This window comes from Artibeus jamaicensis, unplaced genomic scaffold, assembly GCF_021234435.1.
Source record: "Artibeus jamaicensis isolate MK-2021 breed Jamaican fruit bat unplaced genomic scaffold, CSHL_Jam_final contig_755, whole genome shotgun sequence".
Lineage (NCBI taxonomy): Eukaryota > Metazoa > Chordata > Mammalia > Chiroptera > Phyllostomidae > Artibeus > Artibeus jamaicensis.
Window position 1 is genome coordinate 319391 of NW_026521950.1, and position 21286 is coordinate 340676.

General features: G+C 56.2%; 1 protein-coding gene across 13 annotated transcripts; it reads left to right on the forward strand.

The window, feature by feature from the left end:
- Positions 1-298: 298 nt before the first annotated feature.
- Positions 299-20057, forward strand: ZNF507 (zinc finger protein 507). Of its 13 annotated transcripts, none has more exons than XR_005082138.2 (11): positions 302-395; positions 695-834; positions 1226-1799; positions 7881-10021; positions 11110-11227; positions 14574-14688; positions 16157-16291; positions 16382-16671; positions 17215-17253; positions 18022-18296; positions 18844-20057. XR_005082138.2 is itself a non-coding variant. In XM_037142834.2 (10 exons), the coding sequence occupies exons 4-10, from the start codon at positions 7883-7885 to the stop codon at positions 18171-18173; spliced, it is 2988 nt and encodes a 995-aa protein (XP_036998729.2). In that variant the 5' UTR covers positions 299-395; positions 780-834; positions 1226-1799; positions 7881-7882; the 3' UTR covers positions 18174-20057. The 13 variants fall into 13 exon arrangements, 9 of the variants coding, with proteins under 9 accessions (XP_036998729.2, XP_036998773.2, XP_036998719.2 ...); XR_005082139.2 differs by having other exon boundaries at positions 19749-20057; XM_037142834.2 differs by having other exon boundaries at positions 299-395; positions 780-834; positions 18022-20057.
- Positions 20058-21286: the final 1229 nt, after the last annotated feature.

Here is a 21286-nt window from a genome sequence, read left to right on the forward strand (position 1 = left end):
TTGTGCCTCTTCCAGTGACTTCAAGGAACAGAGGAGGTGTGTCAGTCAGCAGTGGCTGTCCTGTGGCAGTGACAGACAGGTCCAAAATCTCAGCGACTTCCTCTCCCTACAGACCCACCGTCCAGCGACTCTAAAATCTAGGCTGAACCACCATTGGTCCTCCAGCCAGCGGGAACAGTCCTCTGGGCAGAACTGCACTGGCCACTAGATGCTCCAGGAATGACGTGGTGCCCCTGGCTTCTGGCCACAATACACAGCCCCTCCCCCTTCACAGGCCACGCCTCTCCGAGCCAGGCGTTCAGTTGAGCCTGGTGCTGACGAGGTTTCGAGACTGGAGAACACTGGGGGAGATCATCACACGAGGACCAAACTTTCACTCACCTCCCTTCCCTTGGGTGAGCAGCCCCTCATTTGCCCCAGGCTATGGTTTCCCCCCTGATCGAATGAATGATGCTCCGATTTCGGGTCTGCCCACTTTCTGAGCCTCTCTGGGGTGTTATGAGCGAGGAGTGTTTGTGTTGGCAGCAGAAGGGAAGGGAGGAACTTGCACATTGACTGTTTGAGCTCCCTTTTAGGTATTTCTGGGTTTCTTCGTTGTTGTTTTTTCCTCCCACCCTTCCATGCTAATCTCCTGCTCAGTCTCTTTTATTGAAAAAAAAAATTTACTCAATCCTTTCTTTCTCCTTCTTCTTAGGTATTTGATCCAATTGGCAAATATTCTGTAAAAAAAAAAAAAGTCAGAATTCTAACTGCTGGTTTCCCAATCGCCAAATATTCAGGTGAATGGGTACAGAAATGCGTATCCCGGGAACCGCGAACCTGTCTGGACGGTGGGTGAGTCACGGGGCCCTCCCTCCCATCTGCCATGCCTGGCCTGCTGCAGAGACTCCGGTGCACCAGTTACTGCCCAGAGGTATCTCGGTCCCGCACTGTGACCAACTGTTCAGTTTAGCTGTCTCCCCACTGTCGCTGGCCCATCTACTGAGGCCAGTCCCATGCACCGGGCGGCGTCCTTAATGCACCCGCATCGTCCAACCACCTGGGCGAAGCCGAGTACAACGCTTTTCTCATTTCGTGTGTTAGCAGCGCCTCAGGGCCGCTAGGGACCCCGGCGTGTTTGTCCCGAGCCAAGACCCAGCGCAACCGCCACGGTGCCCTTAGCGGACAGAAGCCCACAGCCCTAGAAGGAGCTCGTGCTCCGAAAACCCTCCATCCCCCCCCACAGGCGTCCCCGCCAGCCGCCCGCGCATCCTGACGGTGAGCCGCGAACCCCGCTGGGTCTCTGCCCGCGTTCCAGCCACTGAGGGTCCAGCCCGACCTAACGCTGCACCAAGCTCAGAGGCTGCAGAGGACGCTGAGCGAACCCGGGAGGCTGCAGCGACAGCGCGGACGCACAGACACGGCGACCTGGGGGGACACAGGGGACACCTGCCGACTCCGCCCCGACGCCCGGAGGGCAGCGCGGCGACCTCCGGAGCCCACACCCCGTCCCACCGCCAGGAGCCAAAGCAGCCGGGTCCCAGGGACCCTTTGGGAGTGGCCTGTGCGCCGCCCCGCCTCCCGGCGACCTTGTGGGCGTGACCACAGGTGGCTCCGCCCCGAACTAGATCACCTGACCACCGACGGCTCACGTGACCGGCTCCGCGCCGCCATCTTGGGGTTCCGGTGGGAGCCGAAAAGCGGGGAAAAGGAGGCGCGGATCCGGCAGCACGGTGGGAGAGGACGAGGGCGAGGGCGCGGGGGCGCCCGGCCGGCCCCAGGAGGCGCGCGGAGCAGCAGCTGCCGCCGCCCTACCGCAGGTACCGCGCCCCGGGGCCGCCCGTCGCCGCGGCGGGCGCCGCCGCCGGCCATGTGCGCCGCCCCCTGCAGCCCGCGTGAGCCCGCGGCGAGGCCCGTGGCTGCCGGCCGCCGCCGTGCGTCCCCGGCGCCCCGCCGCCAGCACCGCAGGTGCAGGACTGCCGGGGCGCCGCAGCCCAGCCGCCCCGGTCCCGGGGCTGCCGACTGTGGGGAGAGCGCCCGCCTGGTGAGACCGCGGCGCCCGGTACCAGGTACCAGGCGGCCCGCGCGGATGAGTGACAGGCCGGCCGCCCCCGCCGGAGCCCCCTCCACGCAGCGGCAGGGCTTGGGGCGCGTCCGCGGAGCAAGCGCGGCCTTTCCAGCCTTCGGCCTGTGTGGCGTTCACCCCGGGCGAAGAGCGAGAGCTTTCTGCCCTGGCTGTGAACTTAGCCGTAACGTCGCGCTCCGGCGTAACGAATGCGTACCCTTTGCTCGTTTAGATTCTTTCCAGATGGGAAAACGGCCGGGAGCCAGGCGCTGTGTGGCCGGGGTTGACCTTGCGTCCGTGGGCTGCGGGTCGCCCCCCGCGTGTTGTCCTTGGAGGCTGCCGGGGCCGCGCACCGTGCCGAGGGAGCTGTTTGAAGTTTGCAGAATCACCCTTTAAGCCAGGAGTGTCCAGCCTTACGGCGTCTCTGGGCCATACTGGAAGAAGAGTTGTCTTGGGCCCCGCATTAAATACATTGCAACGTGTAATCACAAAAAACTCTCAAATGTTTTAAGTGAACTTACGACTTTGTGTTGGGCTGCATTCGTAGCCATCCTGGGCTACATGTAGCCCCGGGGGCCCCAGGTTGGACAGCCCTAGAACTGTGTTCAATTAGGATTGAGAGAGCAGTGTGAAAAGTGGTGTCAGTAAAACCAGTCCTGTTCTGAGCAGGTTAGATAAATTCTGAGCTAAAGCATAAAATGCACAGTTACTGGAGAAATTTCCAGAGCTGTTTTCCTTCTAACTTGTACAGAATCCCAAAGTTCACTTAGGAGATAAGTAATGTAAGTTTGCATCACCGCATAGGCCTCCTAGGGGTCCTTTTAACACAACATTGAGTCCCACTGCCCCAAAATTGTTACTTTGTTTCACCAGGTAAGAGAAATGGTTGGTTTCTACACACTTTTGTCCTTGGCCACAGCTGGATTTTGAAGATTGATCCAAGGGACTGTTAATTTCAGGAGCTGACTAGAAAAACATTGGCTCTGCTCCTTAACGTTGTGTAACCCTGGGTGAGTGGTTGAAACAGGCACCGAGTGTCTTCTTGTGTGTGAGACTGGGTAGCTCCCAAAGAGCAGACACACTTGCGTGGCTCATACAACCCAGCTTGGAGGGGCTGCTACTCGTTTCAGTGCTGCTGCTTTATACAGTTCCATTCTCATAGACAAATAAGTTAGTGTGCTGAGAAAGGATAGGTTTCTGCTTGTACACTGGGACCATACACACCGGGGTTCCAGTTCCTGAACCATGTATTACTTCCTGTCCCAGAGCCTCCTCTGCAGAAAGGAGGTCGCTTTTGTGAGGGCTCCCAGGAGTGCTGGACCTGGGGGCAGGTCGGAGGCCAGGGACCCTCACTGTCACAGCTGCTCAACAAGGTTAGACCTGAATGTTGGTTCACATCAGTTAGACCTCATGTGTTCCTTGTAGCTGCCAAACTAGAATTTACTTCAAGCTGGAAGCCAGCTAGGAAATGTTATATTGTGAAATTCACATACCTGTAGTATTTATACTCAGTTATTTCCTTGGTGGCAATTAACAATTACATTAAGCTAAGGAGATTTTAATCAATGGAAATAGCTGACATCAGTAGGTAAATCTATAAATAGCATGTGAGCAGTTTCAGAGTGATTTTTTTTACAGGGAGTTTAGAATTTGGGACATACAAGTTGATCCAGCGCTGCTCTTCTGTTTTACGTTGGAGGAACTTGGTACCCACAGAAACGGCGACTTGTCTGAGGCCCCACAGCCAGATGAGGCTCCCGTAGGAGAGGAGGCCATGAGCGCAAGTCCCTGCCATCTTTTGGCAGAACAAATTTAATGTTTTGTGTTTTAGAATTACAAAAGAAGAATGGGGAATTGGCCATTGCTTCTGTAGCAGATTTTTCTATTTGGAAGAGAGCAAATTGTTGTCTTTAAGAACAGTTTCTTTATAACATAGTGAACTGTCTTTGTGCGGGACAGCAAGTCCCTCCTCTCTCCAGTCCCTGGGAGGCCCGTGTGAGTCGTGCAGCTCGATTTTACTTTGATTGCTGTACTGACTGCTATTCCTGAAAGAAACAAAGTAGGTATATAAATAAACCACATAGCAAAGTATAAGGAAATAAAGACAGCTGAGTTAATTTGGCTCTTTAATTGAAAAAGATGTTCATTGTAACTTCTGCCTGTGGACTGCTCTGCTCTTGTCCGGGAGAGGAGTGAGGCTCAGTGGGAGAGGACGTTAGCACTTCCCTGGTCTGGGCTGCTGCCGCAGCCGTTCGATGCGTCCGCTCTAATGTCCTCGTGTCTGAAGGCTGCAGACAGGAAACCCCTGATCCCCTTCAGCCACGCTGGCCTTTCCAGCAGCCCCTAGACAGCGTGCCTGCTCCCCCTTCCGAAAAGAGGGTGCTGTGGCTGCTCTGCCCTGGCAGTCTCACCCTTGGGTCAACAGAGCCACAAGAGAGCAAATGGCCCCCTCTAAGTTGGGTGATTGAAGATGCAGTTTATGAAGATGCATTTTACCAAAGTTCTCAGAGCCCAGGTGGGACTCGGGCAGGCGAACGGGGGGATACCACGGTTATCTGGAGCAGGTCAGGAGACGGGTGAGGGGCCAGAGCCAGGGGCCTTCTGTAGAGCAGCCTGCCCGGAGGAGCACGGCCTGACAGGGTGAGCTGGGGGGAGGAGGCTGGGAGACGAGCATCAAGGTGTGCCTCTGCTGCCCCGAGCTCCTGTCGTGGCTCCCTGTGGGCAGAGCTCCCCCAGAAAGCAGAGCGCGGGGTCCCAGTGGTGTGCGCCCTCCTGGCACAGATGGCCTGGCAGGGCTGATGGGTGACACCGGCGGGACGCCATGTCTGCCTCACATCTTCAGGAGGCCTCGCTCAGCTTTCCAGACCAGGAGAGCTCTGTGTCTCTGGTTTGACCACGAACTGTCTGTGGTCTCCTGACGTTTTGCCTCAAATACTGTTGCATTGTTTCAAAGTTGTAAATCCCCTTAAACTTCGAAATAGGTTTGTCTTACTCAGCTCATTTTTGAACTGTGAGTACTATAGATTGAAAATCTTTCCATTCTTCCTGGTGCTTTGCTTGGTGCCTTGCGCATAACAGTTTTTTCTGTGACTTTTTATTTCCAAACGTAAGCATTTGCACAAGTAGAACAGCATGATGGACTCCGGGTTCTGATCACTCCAGTCACTCTATCTGCCAGCCTTCCTCCCTCCTCACTCTCTCCGTCGTCCCTGCCGCCCCGTGGCGACACTCTGCACAGTTGCTTTCCCTGCGTCCAGTGCAGGGTACACAACCCGCGTTGCTGCTGTCGCTCAGCCGCTGGACTGGGGTTGGGTTTGTCATCTCTGTTCTCATCTCTTGTTACTCACGTGCATTTCACCCGACGTGCAGTCCCCGGTGTTGGTGCACACTGGTGGCCTAAGTGAACTCTGTGCATGTTGAGAGAGCTGGCGTCGAGGTCAGCCTAGCCGTCTCTGCAGACTTTGTTCCGAGCTGGCGAGCCTGTTCACCGGGGACTTGGGTTTAAGGAGACTTCACTTTGGTGTTGGTTGTTGCACGTGCTTGGACACTGGCTCCTCCGGTGTCTCTCACGGTGTCGTGTCTGCTTCAGAGCTGCTGATTCCGCACTCACCTCGTGCGCGCAGTCTCCACAGTGAGACACATGAGCGCCCAGGGTGATGGACGTCAGCCGCTGGGCTCCCCGAGCACACGGCTTTCACCAGGAGTGTCTCCTCAGGGGGTTTGTTTCACGTGTTTTCCTTGAAGCAAGGTAACCGCTGCTCCTCCTCATTTCACCTTCTTCTGAAGGTGTTCACTGAACTAACCGCAGGGAGCAGTGGGCTCGGCTGCCTCCCTCTGTTCCGTCTCGAAGTGAAGAGGGACAGCCTACGGCTCCCTCGTAGCCTGGGGGTGTGCAGAGTTGCCCCCCAGGCTGTTAGCCTGCGCAGCTCCTGTTTCTTTCATGTTTCTTTGGAAGGAGGCCTGAGATCTGCAGGCGAGCGCCGAGTCTTGTGCTAGAATTGGAATGTTCTGGGGTTCCTGTCGTGAACTCCTGCTCACCTGACGGCAGCTGACAACCGAACTGAAGCACAAAGCCCCCAGTGCCAGCCCTGCAGAGGACTCAGCAGTCATGTGAAGACCGCAGCTCCCCTTGGCCTAACACTGTGGGCCCCGCAGATGGGCAGGTGCCAGAGGAGGTCACAAAGGGTTTTTCTAGAGAAACAGATTTGTCCACGCACTGGCCCCTCTTCAGTGACTGAAGGTGGGTGTGGAGATTTCTTCCTGCCCGAGAAGGAAGTAAGAAACCCTGGTGGTCCTCAGACACAGTTCTCCGGCCTCGTGGTGGTGCAGAAGGAGACGCTGGACTTGGAGCTGTGACCTTGCCCTGGGCTGGAGACGCAAGTCAGAGGCTCTCTTGTGGCTCGGGACAGTGCAGCTCCGGTGAGCCCAGTCTCGAAGCTGCACAGCCCAGACTCTGCAGTGCGGTGCCGAGTGCTGTGTGGCCTGGGAAGTCTGTTCTCTTTTGAGAGGTGATTCTCCCAAGTGGTTCAAGGGAGAGCGGGCCTCGGGGGCACGCACGGCTTGTAGTCCGGGTTGAGTGCGCCCCCCACTGTCAGTGCAGTTGGGTGGGTGGGGGAGGGACATGGTAGTGCTGGAGAAGCCCAGAGCGAACCATTCGAGAGTCTGCCTCGTGTGGACGGGCCCAGACACGGAGGCCCGTGCGCCTGGAAGAGCAGGGACGGACGAAGCTGTGTGAGAGGCTGTGGGCGAGCGTGGGGATGTGTCAGAGCCTGGGGGTCCGTCGCAGGGGCCACGGGTCACCTCAAAGCAGCATTCAGACCCTCTGACCAGGGGTAAGAACAGTGTGGTCTTCATGTCAGCTAGGGCCACTAGGAACGCCGGCGTTTACTCAGTGTTGTAAGATTCCAGAATGCACCTGAAGTACGGAAAAAAGCCTGAACTTAAAAACGTGCTCCAGGGCAACCTGCTGTTCTCACGGTTAGCCAAAGGGAATGTTTGAAGTGAAAGTTATGTCAGGAAACCGAGTGTGTAAGATTTAGGCTTGAAAGAGACCACCAGTGTGTTCCGTGGAGTGACTTCAGTGGCTCTGGCGTGTCACGTTCTGCGGGCCCCGTGCGCGTGTAGGTCCGAAGCTCCAGGGGGTGCTGGGCGTTGGCGTCCCCGAGGCCTCTCCTTCAGGGGGAAGAATCCTGTGTGAGTGATGGTTGACCACTAATGTGACCTCTGGAGAAACCCACAGCACAGTTGCGGTTTGTCCTTGGGAAGAGAGAGGAAGTAAAAGAAGGAACCACGTCGTGGCTTTTGTTTGGTGTCACGTGTGCAGAACTGCTCAGAGTCCGCTGTGCCCTTTCAGTGCCTTAACTACTACTAGTTCCCTAGTCCTTTGCCGAGGAAAAACCAGAAATATATGACTTTAGTAAAAAACTGCAATTCCGTTTGGTATAAGGAGTGCTGTTTCACGGTGACCTGAGCTGGCTCCACGTGCCCTGGGAGGGGCTGTGTTCGCTCAGTCAGTTGTGCGGAAGAGGGGGTACTGATTAGGTTTGGCTGGGTGTGGCGGGGGCTAAGAAAAAAGGAGGTGCAGATTGGGAAAGGCTTTGCAGAGAGGAAAGGAGAGGTGCAGCACTCTCCCTCCTCAGCCCCGACGGGAGCCCTCTCCCCAGAGAGGGGTTCTGAACTGTTCGACCCTCTGAGGGGGCGCAGCGCATTAGTGCGGGGCTCCCCGTGGGAGAGACTTAGGTCGGCACACACCCTGAGACCCGCTGCACCCCCTGAACTGCGCACGTGTGACTGTCCTGTGACCTGCCATCTCTCTGTTGTCTGTTACCCTCTCTAGATATGGAAGAGAGCAGCGGTGTCACCATGCTGGTGCCAGATATCGGGGAACCGGAAGCAGTATTGACTGCCGAAACTGTCATCAGCTCTTCCCTGGAAGTCGACGAGCAGAGCACAGCTAAAACAGACCCGCTGGTCCACGTTATCCAGAAGTTAAGCAAGATAGTGGAGCACGAAAAGTCACAGAAATGCCTTTTAATCGGGAAGAAACGCTCACGTCCACATGCTGGGACGTGCTCCCCCGAGTCCCCCGAACTCTGTGAGATTCCAGCGAAGGTGGCCCAGCCTCCTGCCGCTGCGGCGGCAGCGAGAAGGGCCACGCGGCCCCAAATGCCTGGGGGCCCTGACTCTCCCGCCCAGAATGATGGGAAGGGGATGTCTTACCAGTGCAGCCTCTGCCAGTTCCTATCTCCGTCCTTCCCTGTGTTAAAAGACCACATCAAGCAGCACGGTCAGGAGAATGAAGTGATACTGATGTGCTCCGAGTGCCGTGTTACGTCGAAAAGCCAAGAGGAGCTGGAGGCTCACGTGGCCAATGACCACGAGGACGATGCCAGCAGTCACAGTCAGCCCAGGCCCCGGCTGTGCTCGAGCCCCCCCACCTCCCTGTGTCCGAGACCCACAGAGAGGAATAGCAGGGCCACTCCGGACCTCCCCGTGGGCGAGAGCTGCCCGCAGACGCGCGCCATCCCTGCCGCGCCCACGGCGGACGTGGGGAGGAGGAAGTGGTATGCCTACGAGCAGCACGGCGTGTACCGGTGCCTGTTCTGCAGCTACACGTGTGGGCAGCAGAGGATGCTGAAGACGCATGCTTGGAAGCACGCCGGGGAGGTGGGCTGCTCCTACCCGATCTTTGAGAACGAGAACGAGCCCCTGGGCTTGCTGGGCTCCTCGGCGGCGGCTGCTCCTGGCGGGGTGGACGCTGTGGTCATCGCCATCGGAGAGAGTGAGCTGAGCATCCACAACGGGCCTTCGGTGCAGGTGCAGATCTGCAGCTCCGAGCCACTGTCCCCCACGTCGGCTCTGGAGCCGGGTGTGGAGGCGGCCATCGGCCTCGGCCCGGCGGTGACCCTGGATGCTAACGAGGAGGACGTGCTCGAGGTGATTTCCGACGCGGAGGAGAGTCTGGTGGCGGACAGTCTCCTCTCGTCGGCGCAGAAGATCATCAGCAGCGGCCCCAGCAGGGAGGGCCACGTGAACGTGATCGTGGAGCGCCTGCCCGGGGCCGAGGAGCCTGCGTCCCAGCAGCCGTTCCTCGTGAGCGCTGCGACCGGGGAGGGGGACGGCCCGCACCCAGCGGGAGCCCCGACCGGGCACGACGGGAGAGGTGAGGGTTGTCACACTGACCAGTGCACTGTTGACCTTGGGGGGCTGATCATAGGCTGGAGCAGCGCAGAGAAGAAGGGCAGCGAGTTCCTCCGTCAGGGACTGGCCCCCGATGAGAATGCCCCGCCGGGCCGCAGGAGGACAGACTCGGAGTCTCTTCGTTTACACTCGCTGGCAGCAGAGGCTCTGGTCACAATGCCCGTCCGGGCTGCTGAGCTCACAAGAGCCAGCCTCGGGCACCACGGGAACACGGTCCTGTTGGACCCAGACGCTGGGCAGAGGCAGGCAGACGGCACGTTGGCTGCGTATTCCAAAATGATGTCACCACTTAAAAACTCCTCAAACGGATTAGCTAGTTTTAACCAAAGCAGCTGCCCCTTGGTGGCCCTCCCGGAGGGCAGGCAGGAATTGTCTGAGGGGCAGGCGAAGACAGGTATCAGCGTGTCCTTACTCACTGTCATTGAGAAGCTGAGGGAAAGGACGGACCAAAATGCCTCGGACGAGGACATCTTGAAGGAGCTGCAGGACAACGCTCAGTGCCAGCCCAGTGGCGAGGCCGGGCTGTCAGGCAGCGGTCTGGTGGAGTACGTCCCCAGCGCGGAGCGGCCCTACCGCTGCCGCCTCTGCCACTACTCCAGTGGGAACAAGGGCTACATCAAGCAGCACCTGCGGGTCCACCGGCAGAGGCAGCCCTACCAGTGCCCCATCTGCGAGCACGTGGCAGATAGCAGCAAAGAGCTGGAGAGCCACACGGTTCACCACTGCAAGGCCCGGCTGTACCCGTGCAGGCGCTGCGCGGAGGCCTTCCACTACAAGGTACGCGGGGCCCCAGCCCGCCCGGGAGCCTCAGGGCTGCAGAGCAGGGGTGGGCTTAGTAGCTGCAGTCCTCCCGCACGGCCCGGGTCGGGACACAGGCCTGGGAAGGGCTGGTGGCTGGCCCCGGGGGTCCCAGCCAGGGAGCACCACTGTTGGGCCTGAGATCTGGGTGACCAGGGCCTGTGGGGCAGGACTCCCCTGCCAGCCGCCTCCCTGGCAGCCTCTGGCCCTTGCTGTCGTGGTTGGTGTGTCTCTTCAAGGGCAAGGGGAAGTGCGCTGGAGGGCGCACAGGTGCACACACGTGGTCACACCTTCAACCCACGTCAGCAACACCAAAAAGACCTGTTCTCGCCAAGGCCCCAGAGTGCAGGTCGTCCTGCAGCCGCCACAGGGGTGAACTGCTGAGACTCACCTCCCCGCAGGAGGAAAAACGGGCCGGGAACTGCACAGGGACTGAGAGCTCATGGTCGCTGTGTGGGCCGTTAAGTGTGTGCAAGGGTCACTCTCACTGTGTGACTTTCACCCTGTGTGTGACCTTGAAACGCACAACCAGCGAGAAATGCTGTTTGTGTAAAGGAGACATGCATTCATTGGAGCACTGGTTTACAACTAACCCGGACGGGGGGATGCGCACCTTTTCTGCCAGGTGACGGGGGTGGGGGTCTGGTTGGCAGTAAAATGGCGATCGGGTGAAAAGGCCTTGGAGGGGGTTCTGCTCCGCTCGGGCCGCCTCCTGACATCTGGTGTGGTCTTGGGCCTCCGGACTCGGGCCAGTCGGGGCTGCTGGGCCAGGTCCAGGAGGGCCTGGGCGACCAGGGGAACAGGGTGCCTTTGTGGAGGCCGGCTGTAGCGGCTGGCGGGCTGTGTTTCTGGGCGTGAGCCGAGTCCTTCTGGGCCTCCGTGTGCCGGCGAGCACACGCGTGTCTTCCCACGACTGTCAGTGCGTCAGGTGGTCTGTGAGCACGCTCACTGTAGAGACTCTGCTGACATGTTCCGTGTTTCAGGCTGTGAGGGCAGTCGCACCGTCCCCGGCCCCTGTAACTGCAGCGAGTCCGTTGGAAACTGCCTGTCAATGTCTCCATTTCTAGAGTCAGCTGAGGAGCCACGAGAGAGAGCGGCACAGCCTCCCAGACTCCGAGTCCGCGGCAGCTTCCCCCGAACCCAGGCTTCCCAGGGACTCAGCTGAGGTGAAGTGCACGCAGGAAGGTATGTGTGAAGACTCCGGGAGCTGTCTGTCACGCGGGTGGTTCTCAGGGCGAAGGCGGTGTCAGTCCTTCTCTGTCTTGTCCTGTGGGTGTGAGTGAGCCTGACCTCTGCCCCCCGGGACGCCCTGAGTGCCGAGGGACGTGCTTGGAGTGAGATGCGGCATTGGCATCTGCGCTGCCCCGGAAGAGCTAAATGCAGGGTACACCCGAGTGGCGTGCCGGCGAGCCGGGGAAGCCGCGGCGTGGAAACAGCGCCCCTCTTCCCCTCCCCTCCCACCCCAGCCGATGACCTGCCAGAGCGGCCCACCCCGCCGCTGGCTCTGGCCCAGATCCCCGCCGGGATCTTCCCCTTAACCGGGTTCAACTGCCAGGTGTCACCCGAGGTACTTAAAAAACAACACTAGAAGATCTTTTCTTGTGCGAGTGAGGTGCGGGTCGGCCAAGTTCCTGCCGAGAGGGATATTAGAATCTAAAGGCTGCATCACAGCTCCGCGAACAGGTGGCGCCTCCGCCCCCGCAGAGCCCTGCTGCCCTGGGTGCCCCGTGCGGCGCTGCCCGGTGCGGTGGGGAACAGCGTGCCGGGCGGCTCTCCTGACGGCTGGGAATTAAAGTCAGAAGCAGCTGCGGAGTTGAGGGTCTCACTGCGGTGTGCAGTATGTGACACCCAGAAGACACACCTGGCCCTAAAATGTTTCTGGAAGAGCTGGTCTGTCATCATGGGGACACCAGACGTTGTCCCCACAGATGTCTCCCGGGCACGGGAGCTCACGGCAGAGCCTCTGCCTGTGCTGGAGGCGGCCTCCTCACAGAGGAGCCTGAGGCCCTCTCCGTGTGACCCTTGTGCCTCCACGTCCCCGGAAAGGTGGCGCCAGAGCCTTTGATGTCCTCAGACTGTGACCCCCCAGTGACAGAAAATGTCAGTCCTGCTCAACGGCGCCACCTGGGCCTGAGGTCTGGGTCACTGGGACCTGCGCCCGGGGCAGGGCTCTCCCTGCCGGCTGCCTCCCGGGCAGCCTCTGGCCCTTGCTGTCGTGGTTGGCGTGTCTTTTCAAGGGCAAGGGGAAGTGCGCTGGGGGCGGCACAGGTGCACACACGTGGTCACACACACTCAACCCACGTCAGCAACACCAGGAAGACCAGCTTTCCTCTGTGTCCTCGTGGTGAACACGGCTGGAACGGGTCTTCTCTGCACTGTCTTCAGACAGCGTCCAAGTGGGCTGTTAACCGTTTTAGTAAGAAGGTTAACGTGAGCTCAGAATTGAAGGAACCAGCTCGTTATCTCATAACCAGTCCCACCGCGTTAGTGTGTCCACCGTGTTCCACTTGGCAGCCTCCTGGGGCTGAGTGTGGCCCCCCAGCCATCCCCTCGCTGCTCCTGCACTGCGGCCGCCTGCGCTCTGGCTCCTGACTGATGCCTCCTTCGTTCAGCATCAGACCTTCAGAACCTGATCGTTGGGCCTGAGAACGTGTGTTTAGCTGACAAAGAAGGGAAAAATTATTCGTGTTTACTAAACTTCTTTTAACCATTTAGTAATTTCACTGAGGAAGAGGAGAGACGTGTGGCCCTGTGGTCCCAGTCTCTGCCCATTACGATGGCACAGGTAGCTCAGGGCATGTTTTCTGCTCCCAGGTGCAGGGCCATGGTACTTGGGCTAGAGTTCTGCCCAAGGCAGGGAGCACCGTCCTGAGCTGGGTCCGGTTCTGGGTGCTGGGGTACAGGGACCACGTCAGTGCTGTTGAGGGGCCCAGCCCAGCGACCAAGTCCACGGGGCCCCACCAGAGCCGTGGGCCCAGCAGTTCCCTGTGTCTCCTTGTGGGATGTGAATAAACCGCTTTATTGTAAACCTGCAGTTGGCCAAGCACTGTAAACACGGGTCCCGGCCCACAAAGAGTCCACAGCTAGTGACACTCCCAGGGACTTCCAGGGAGATCAGGAATCTGCAGAGGTGACGGAGGGAGAACGCAGGCCCCTGGGTGTGCCGACCCGCAGCGGGACACTGGAATTCAGTGTTGTGAGCGAGAAAACCAAGTCCCCGGAGGGGACTTATGTCACCAGGGGCAAGTGGCAGCCAGGAGGAAGCCCAGGGTCTTGAGCTGAAACCCAGTTTCTCCCCCTGAAAAGCTGCCGCCCTGTCCCCACCCCGCAGCTTGGTGCTGCGCACAGTTCCCACCCCGTGACCCGTCCCAGCACTTCCCACCCGGCGTCACGGGCTGGCCTGCCAGTGCTCTTCTCAGGGATTCCTTCTGGAACTGTCCTGGGACAGTGCCACTGACAGTGAAGTCCACGTTTCTAACCTACCAACTGAGAGAGGTACTTAGATCATAATCGTGATTGCTGTGTGTGTTAACGTAACAGATTTATACCAGGAAATTAGGGCGCTTTGTTGGGCTTGGCAAAAGTGGTTTTATTGCAAAAGAGGCTTTTTATTTTAGAGAGCTTAAATGTAAACTGTGGGTTTACTTTGTTAGTTCCTGTGTGGGCTGTCCTTACACCCACATGCCGCCTCCTCCCGCTGTGGCGTGTGTCCCTAAGCTTGCTCCCACTCTGCTCTGTCAGCGTCTGTGCCTGCCCAGTCGGGCTGTGGGCAGCGCGGGCTTGGTGCCCGCAGGCTGAATGGAGGGCTGGGTGTCTCCTGGAGCAGCATCGGTGCTCTCACCACTTGGCCCGCCCTCCCAGGCTTCCCGGGTCCAGGAACCCCAGCCTGTGGCAGATGGACCTGTGGGTTCAGAGAGCTGCACATTCAGGCCAGCTATGACTTTTGTCCTCGGGACTTGTCAGGGTGATGGCTGTCAGTGCACAGCCTTGGTCCTTAGCAGCAGACAGGTGGGCAGGTGACAGTTGACAGCTATCAACAGAGGAAACCTACAAAAACGGCTGTTTGTATTCAGCCCTTTACATGTACTTTGTAGCCATACTTTGTAACATGGGATTCTGATATTAAGTTACAGCTTGTTGGCAGATCCCTTTCCTCGAGACAATGTGTCCATATCCAATATTGATTAGACTAACACCTTTCACATTAACAGTGGTCTCTGGTTCAGCTGCTACCAGTGGGCAGAACAGCCGGCATCACATCCATTGTGTTAGAATTTTGTGCAGGGTCCTGTAGAAGCCAGCCCAGTGTACCTGTGTCTGCAGGCCCAGGGATGTTGAGTTTGTATCTGCTTAGGGTCTGGGTGTAAGAGAGGCTGCGACGCCCTGTGCAGACTTGTTCACTCGATCAAACTGAGAGAGCCTTGACCGAGGCCTTGGCGCTGTGTGGTGTCCACACATGAACGTGGGGTGTGCATGCTTCCATGGGGGTCTAAGGGAAGCGCGTGCTGAAACTCCGAAATGCCTTGTCTAGAGAACAGGCCTGCGGCCTCGAAGCAGTTCCGGTGCGACGTGTGCGACTACACCAGCACGACGCACGTGGGCGTCAGGAACCACAGGCGGACCCACAGCTCCGACAAGCCATACAGGTGGGTGACCCGTCGGGCGGAAGTGCTGGGTGGTGAAGGAAGACTAGAACGTGTTAGAAACGCGTGCCCTCGTTGGAACACAGGTTGAATACTAAGAAACTTTCACACGCTTGTTTCCAGAACACTGTTCAGCGCTGGCCAATGTGGCTCAGTTGGTCAAAGCATCGTCCCGTAGACTGAGATGTCGTGGGTTTGATTTCCGGGCAGAGCATGTACCTGGCTTGCAGGTTCAGTCTCTGGTTGAGGGCACCTGCAAGAATATGAGAAGGCTGCCAGGTGGTGTCTCTGACTCTCTCTCCCCTGTCCCTCCCTCCAGCCCTCTCTAAAAAGCAATGGAAAAACATCCCCGGGTGAGAACTGGGAAAAAAGGAGAGTATTGTGTAGTTTGTTAAAGAATACAAACGTTAAGCGTGAGTCCTGGGTTGGTAGACATGCAGTCGAGGTGACGTAGAGGAGGACGCCCGTACCTGTCAGCTTCCTGCCTTCTCAGTTTCATAGAATTCATGTAGCAATTTCAGCAATTCAGGTGCTGAGTACTCCGTATTCCAGCAAAAGATTCTTCACACTCAAAAGCAATAAAATCCCCATGACAGATTCTGCTTTGGGGAATGGTGGGTGAGGAGGGGATGTTCAGAGCAGGGAATCGTTCATGATGGCGTTTTCACGGTGGGCACATGACGCCATGTGTCTGTCAAGACATGGGGTGGAGAGTAGACAGCGAGCTCTGTGCTGACCGCAGCCGACGCGGGCAGGGCGGGTTTGCCTGCGTGTGTCCTCATGGACATGGCTGGGCACCCACGTCCCTAATGTACCCTCTGCTCTCACGCGAGGGTCAGCCACACAGACTTCTGTCACTAACATACTGATGGTGGCGTGACAGTGTTCCACACAGACGCACGTGTCACCGCAGGGGCTGTGTCACCCAGCGGTGCCCTGAAAGAGCTTGTTGCTTCCGAAGGGCTTCGGCCCAGACCCCCCAGTGCACCCCCCCGGGCAGCTCTTTCTTCAGCAGAAGCTGTTCAGAGGTGGTCGTGACTGTGTTTGCCAGCTGCCCGCGCGGGTGCCTCTCAGGACTTTGCCTTTTCTTTGGATCTGTAAACCAACACGCGCTTCCTGTCCCAAGGTCTTGGATTCTGTTCTGTTTCCTTAGGAAGCAGAGGGATGTAAAGGGTTTTGTGTGTGTGCGTAACTCAGCGTGGATTTAGTGTATTGCCGTACTAGAACTCTTCCAAAACACTACTGCATAAGGCAACGAGATACTTGTCTTGGTTTTTATAAATTCTTCAGAGTATAACACTTTATGTCATTGTTTCTAGGAGACACATTCCGGGACATTTTAACCTCTGAAGCATTGTGTCTCTTAGAGTCAGTGAAGTTCGAGGCCTCAGAGGCTTCAGGAGAAGGGCTGTCCGACAGCAGAGTCACTGTCAGGAGGTGTGACGTGCCCCTGTGACCCTCCCCACTGCAGGTGCTGCCTGTGCGGCTACGTGTGCGGCCACCCCCCGTCGCTGAAGTCCCACATGTGGAAGCACGCGAGCGACCAGAACTACAACTACGAGCAGGTGAACAAGGCCATCAACGATGCCATCTCTCAGAGTGGCAGGTACGGTCCCCCCGCGCCTGCCACCGGGCGGGAGCTCAGGGCCTGCGTTCTGACCGGCTCAAGGTGCGGTGCTTCCGTTTGGTGTTTTAGGGCCCTAGGGAAGCCACCCGGGAAGACTCTCTGGAGCAGCAGGGAAGGAAGAGCTGGCCCCCACCCCGGCAGTCCAGGCAGTGTGTCGCAGGCCTCCGAGCCCCCTCCCCAGGCTCCTGTGGAGAGCGGGGGACAGAGCCCCGCCAGCCCTGCCTCCTGTGGCTCGGAGAAGAGCCCCAGTGCGGTGCCTCCAGGGATGGAGTATTGCGTCTTACTGTTCTGCTGCTGCATCTGCGGGTTCGAGTCCACGAGCAAAGAGAACCTGTTGGAGCACATGAAGGAGCACGAGGGTGAGATCGTGAGCATCATCCTGAACAAGGAGCACGGCTCCGCTCTGCCTGCGAGCTAGACACGCCGGGCCCTTGCCTCCCCGTCCTCCCCTCCCCCCACCCCGCCATGGTGGGGCCCAGGGCCGAGTTTAAGGAAATGACAGGAATTGCAGATGGATAGTTGGTGACCATATTTAAATATTTTGAGGGAAACGGGCTAGAGAGAAAGCAGAGATACAGTCCCGTGTCAGCCCTGTGTTATGTCGTTAGCTTTCATTGTAGTTACTGCTAAAAGCTTGTCACAGTGCAGAAATGCAAGCAAAAAGTGAAGAAAGGGTTTTGCAGGAACTGTTCTGAAACCCGTTGTTGTAAAAATGTCACAATCTTAAGCAGAGCTTGGTTCTCTTCCTCCGCAGTGGGGGGCCCGCTCTGCGCCCGATGCCACGTCCTGAGGGCGGTGGGTGGTGGCTCTTGGCAGGAGGCCGTGCACCCGGTTCCGCCAGGTCAAAAGGAGCCCGTCAGGTGCCCTAGGAGTACCGCGTTGCTCTTCTTTTTTTTTTTAAGGAAAGAAGAAAAAGAGACCTCTACATCCAAAGCTAGGATGTAAGTAGGCGTTTAAGGAATAAATTACTATCTTAAATTCACAGAGAGTTCCTATGGGCACAGGGAGAGGTAGGGGAACCCACCACACTCAGCCAAACCTGCAGCTTCATAACCGTGTGTCCCCGCGCAGGCCGCTCCCTTCCCAGATGTCCTGGTCTGTGTGGGACGGGCCACCACCCTCTAAGCTTTTATCTGACAGTGTCTGTGAAAGCCACAAAGTTGTGCAGGTTTGCACTCGAGCGTCAGACCTCGGAAATAGTTGGATCTCTTAAAATCATTTGGGGGAAGGAGGGCTAGATCCAGAATCCCCTACAGGGGTGTCCAGCCTTCTGGCATCTCTGGGCCACACTGGGAGAAGAGTTGTCTTCAGCCACACGTTAAATACATTGCAACACGTAATCACAAAATAATCTCAAATGTTTCAAGTAAATTTAAATGATTTTGTGTTGGGCCACATTCACAGCTGTGCTGGGCTGCATTCGGCCTGTGGGCTGCGTATTTGGACACCCCGGGGGGGTTGGTTTAAGATTTTCCTTTCCCGGAGCTAATTAATGTTAACAGATGAGGTGTTACCAAATGTGGCCAAAATACACTGAAAATTCTGGTTGTTTTAGAACTTGAATGACAAACGAGCAACACTGGCGAGTCTACAGGGTGTCTCCTCCCTTGGAAATTTCTCCCCCGAGTGTGGAGGACACGTGGGGGACCTGCTGACCTGCTTCGCTTTAAAACACGCGTCCAATAAATGCGACTTCTCTTTATTTACAGTTTGTATGATAGTGCATTTCCAAGACGACAAGGTTTTCTGTTGGGGCTTTTGTAGTCTTGTCCTGCGTTCGTGCCTCGTTTTGTTGAAGTCAGTTGTGCCCACACGTCCGGGCGGCACCTCGCGCAGGCCCGCCTCTCGGTGCTTTTCCTGAGCGGGCTCCGCAGCTGCAGCCACCCCGCTGTGTTGCCGGTGACTCCGGAGCCACGAAGACGGACTCATTGAATGTGATGCTCTGTGGACCCGTGTTGGACGGACACCTCTCCCCAGAGTCCAGGTGTGACTGGGGTTCGCATTTTTAGGATAGCAGTGGGGCCAGGTGTCTGGAAACACTGATTTGTTTTCTTAATTTCATTTTCAGATGATTTTTAAGCAAACAGTGGTAAGTTTGCAGCTCTTTAATTTAGGTAGCTATAAGTTATTTATGAAAGTTAATCTACTTTTGATACATGACTTTTACAGAGAAAGAAGGAATATGTATAGTAAATTATATTCCCCATGTCCACTGCATGTGGATTTATATTCATTTTCTCCTGTTTTCACAAGTAAAACTGTTACATTTCATTTCAGATGCAAATGAAGTATTTTGAATGGCCCCTTATGGCCACTCACACTGTCACCACTCAGCCAACCTGCTGGTGGCTGGGACTCAGGGTTTCTTTACAGAAACCTGTGATTCTGAGAGTTAGCAACCTTAAAAATTTTTGTTTTATAAATTTTCTTGGCTTTAACTTTATGCAATCATTTTGGAAAATACTAATAACCAGGAACATCCCATAATTTTCAACAGGGAATTTTTTAATTACTTTTTTTCATTTTTGTAGACCACTTCTATTGATTGTTACCTAAGTTTCCCATCTGGAATCATGGATTTAAAATTCCCCTGGCTCGAGGGGAAAGAAACTGACAGAAGTTCAAAGTCTTTAAATGCTCATCTGGCCTAGAACATCCTCCAAAGCTTCCCCCTGGCCTGTAGGGGGCCGCATCCCATGGTGTCCGCACCTCCTGGTGCCCGCTTTGTGGCCAGCCTTGGTGCCACTGCCAGGAGCCCCTGAGCCCTCCGCCGTGTGGAAGCAGACAGCACGTGGCGGCATCGCAGCCGGAGCACCCGTCCGAGGGGCGCGTCAGCTGTTGGCAGGGGCCTGCGGCCCTGCAGAGCCTGTGCACTTGTCCACTCTGCACTCTGGTGGTTCGAAGAATTGGTATCGAAAATGGTTTTTCAGAGACACTTAGGGACAAGACAGCGGTGGGGAGGGGACAGTGGTGCCCTGGGACCATCACAAGCCACACTCTCAGGTCACAGTGTCCCCTTCTTTCTCCGGTGTCCTGAGTGTGGACAGTGGTGAGGGCTCCAGAGTGGTGGTGTCCTGCTGTCACTCCAGGTCACCTGGACACTGCACGGGAGTGACCCTGCCACAGCCTCTGTCCGAGGTCTGTCACCCTGGCCAAGGGGCTGTTGTCCCTGTGGGTCTTGTCTCCTGGCACAGCAGGGGTGGGTACCCGCCTCTGCCTGGTGTCCCTGCTGGGGAGGAGCTGCTCTGTGGAGGCTGGGTCCGTCTGCAGTTTTCACAGACACTTATTTAATCTTTTTTACTGTGCAGCAAGGTGCTCTAAGTGATACTCTATAAAGTATATTTAATAGAACTTTGCGTTTGCTATCCATGGACACGAATACATGTATTTTTTTAAGAAATGAGTACTGTGTAACACTATGGCATTGCTTCTATAGCCAAAGTTCGAGACTCTGGAACACTGACCTGTAAAGACGACAGTTCTGCACGGCGTCCTGTTAAAAATAAGGTGACTTGCATTTCGTAAAACCGCCCTGCACAGTGAGCTGCATGCCTTAGCGCCTCCCTCTCTGCGCCGGCGTCCCGGCGGGTGGGGCCGCCTGCCCGGCCGCGCGGCGAGTGCGGCCAGGCCTCAACTACCTTTGGAGAAACTGTACGATGTTAGAGTAATTTATTTTGCTTTATAGGAGTTTGTCATGTATGGACTTTAATATTGTATTTTGGTAATAAACTTTTTGTTAAAAACACTTGCCTCGAAGTTTTACTAGCCAAAGGTTATACACATGCTCATCTTGGAAATGCTGATCTGATCACTTAGAAAGTTGGGTTTAGGTCTTGAATGTCCCAACGAAGGATTGTGATTCCCCCTGGTCACTTGTTAAATTGCTGATGGTGTCAACCTGTGTTCTACAGAGGGACCAGAAAGCGCATTTAGGTCATTATAATCACTGTGAAATTTCAATCTAACTGTGTCACTCTTTCTTGGCTACATGGTTCTTCATTCAATCTTCCAGATCACACCCTTACATGCTTGAAACTCCTGTGTAGTCCGAGTGTGTAAAAGCAGCTCTATCCATGACTCGGTGTTTGCCACTGGAGGTAAAGGTGACACCGGTGCCCACCCCTCGGTCACCTTGTGGTCTGCATCAGTGTCTCCTCACATCACACTTGTGGCGTTGGTCAGTGTATTGAACACCATCTGCTTGGATTGTCGGTCTGGTTGTCCCCTTGCGCCCATGTCTGAGGCCCTGTGTTCCCTCACCACAGCTGTGACCCCTCGTCCTGTCTCCCTACAGGCAACAGTCCCCTCCCCCATCTCCCAAGAACCAAGCTCTAATGCTCTGCTCTAAGCTCCAGATTCCCTCAAGTCCCGGCCTTGAGGGTCCAGACGGTGTGGTTTGGTGGCACCAGCCACACAGGGCTGTGGAGCACGGAGGGATGACGCGTGTGCATGCGTGCACGCAAGTGGTCTCAGAGACTCAGTTCAAAACAGCAGGAGGTGTCTCAGTTGCTTTTTACATTGGTTTCCATGATGAAATGATATTTGGGGTTAAAGTCATTAAAACTCACTTCACCAGTTTGTTTTTTAATGTAGCAACTAGAGAGTTTTACATGTCACACTGCCATTGGACAGTGCTTGGGGGGGGGGTGTTGAACTACAGAAAGCTCCCAGAAAGAAAAGCTTTATAGCGCTGTCTTTGGACTAAATCATATTATTCAGTTCTTTGTAATTGTTATAAAGTGTTCCTGGTATCCCACAGACCCCATCCATAATTCGTGTCATCGTCTTTGCTATTTAAAGCCACACACGATTTGTTTAGAATAATGTACAATTAAGTAATAACTGATGGCTGTAAACAGTACCGTCTTGTTCTCCGCCCATGCCAACTGCCAGTTTCAGTGGCATGGTCTCCACCCCACCGGTTCAGCACTGTGGGCGAAAGTGCAGTGTGGTTACGTACCCACACATCTAACT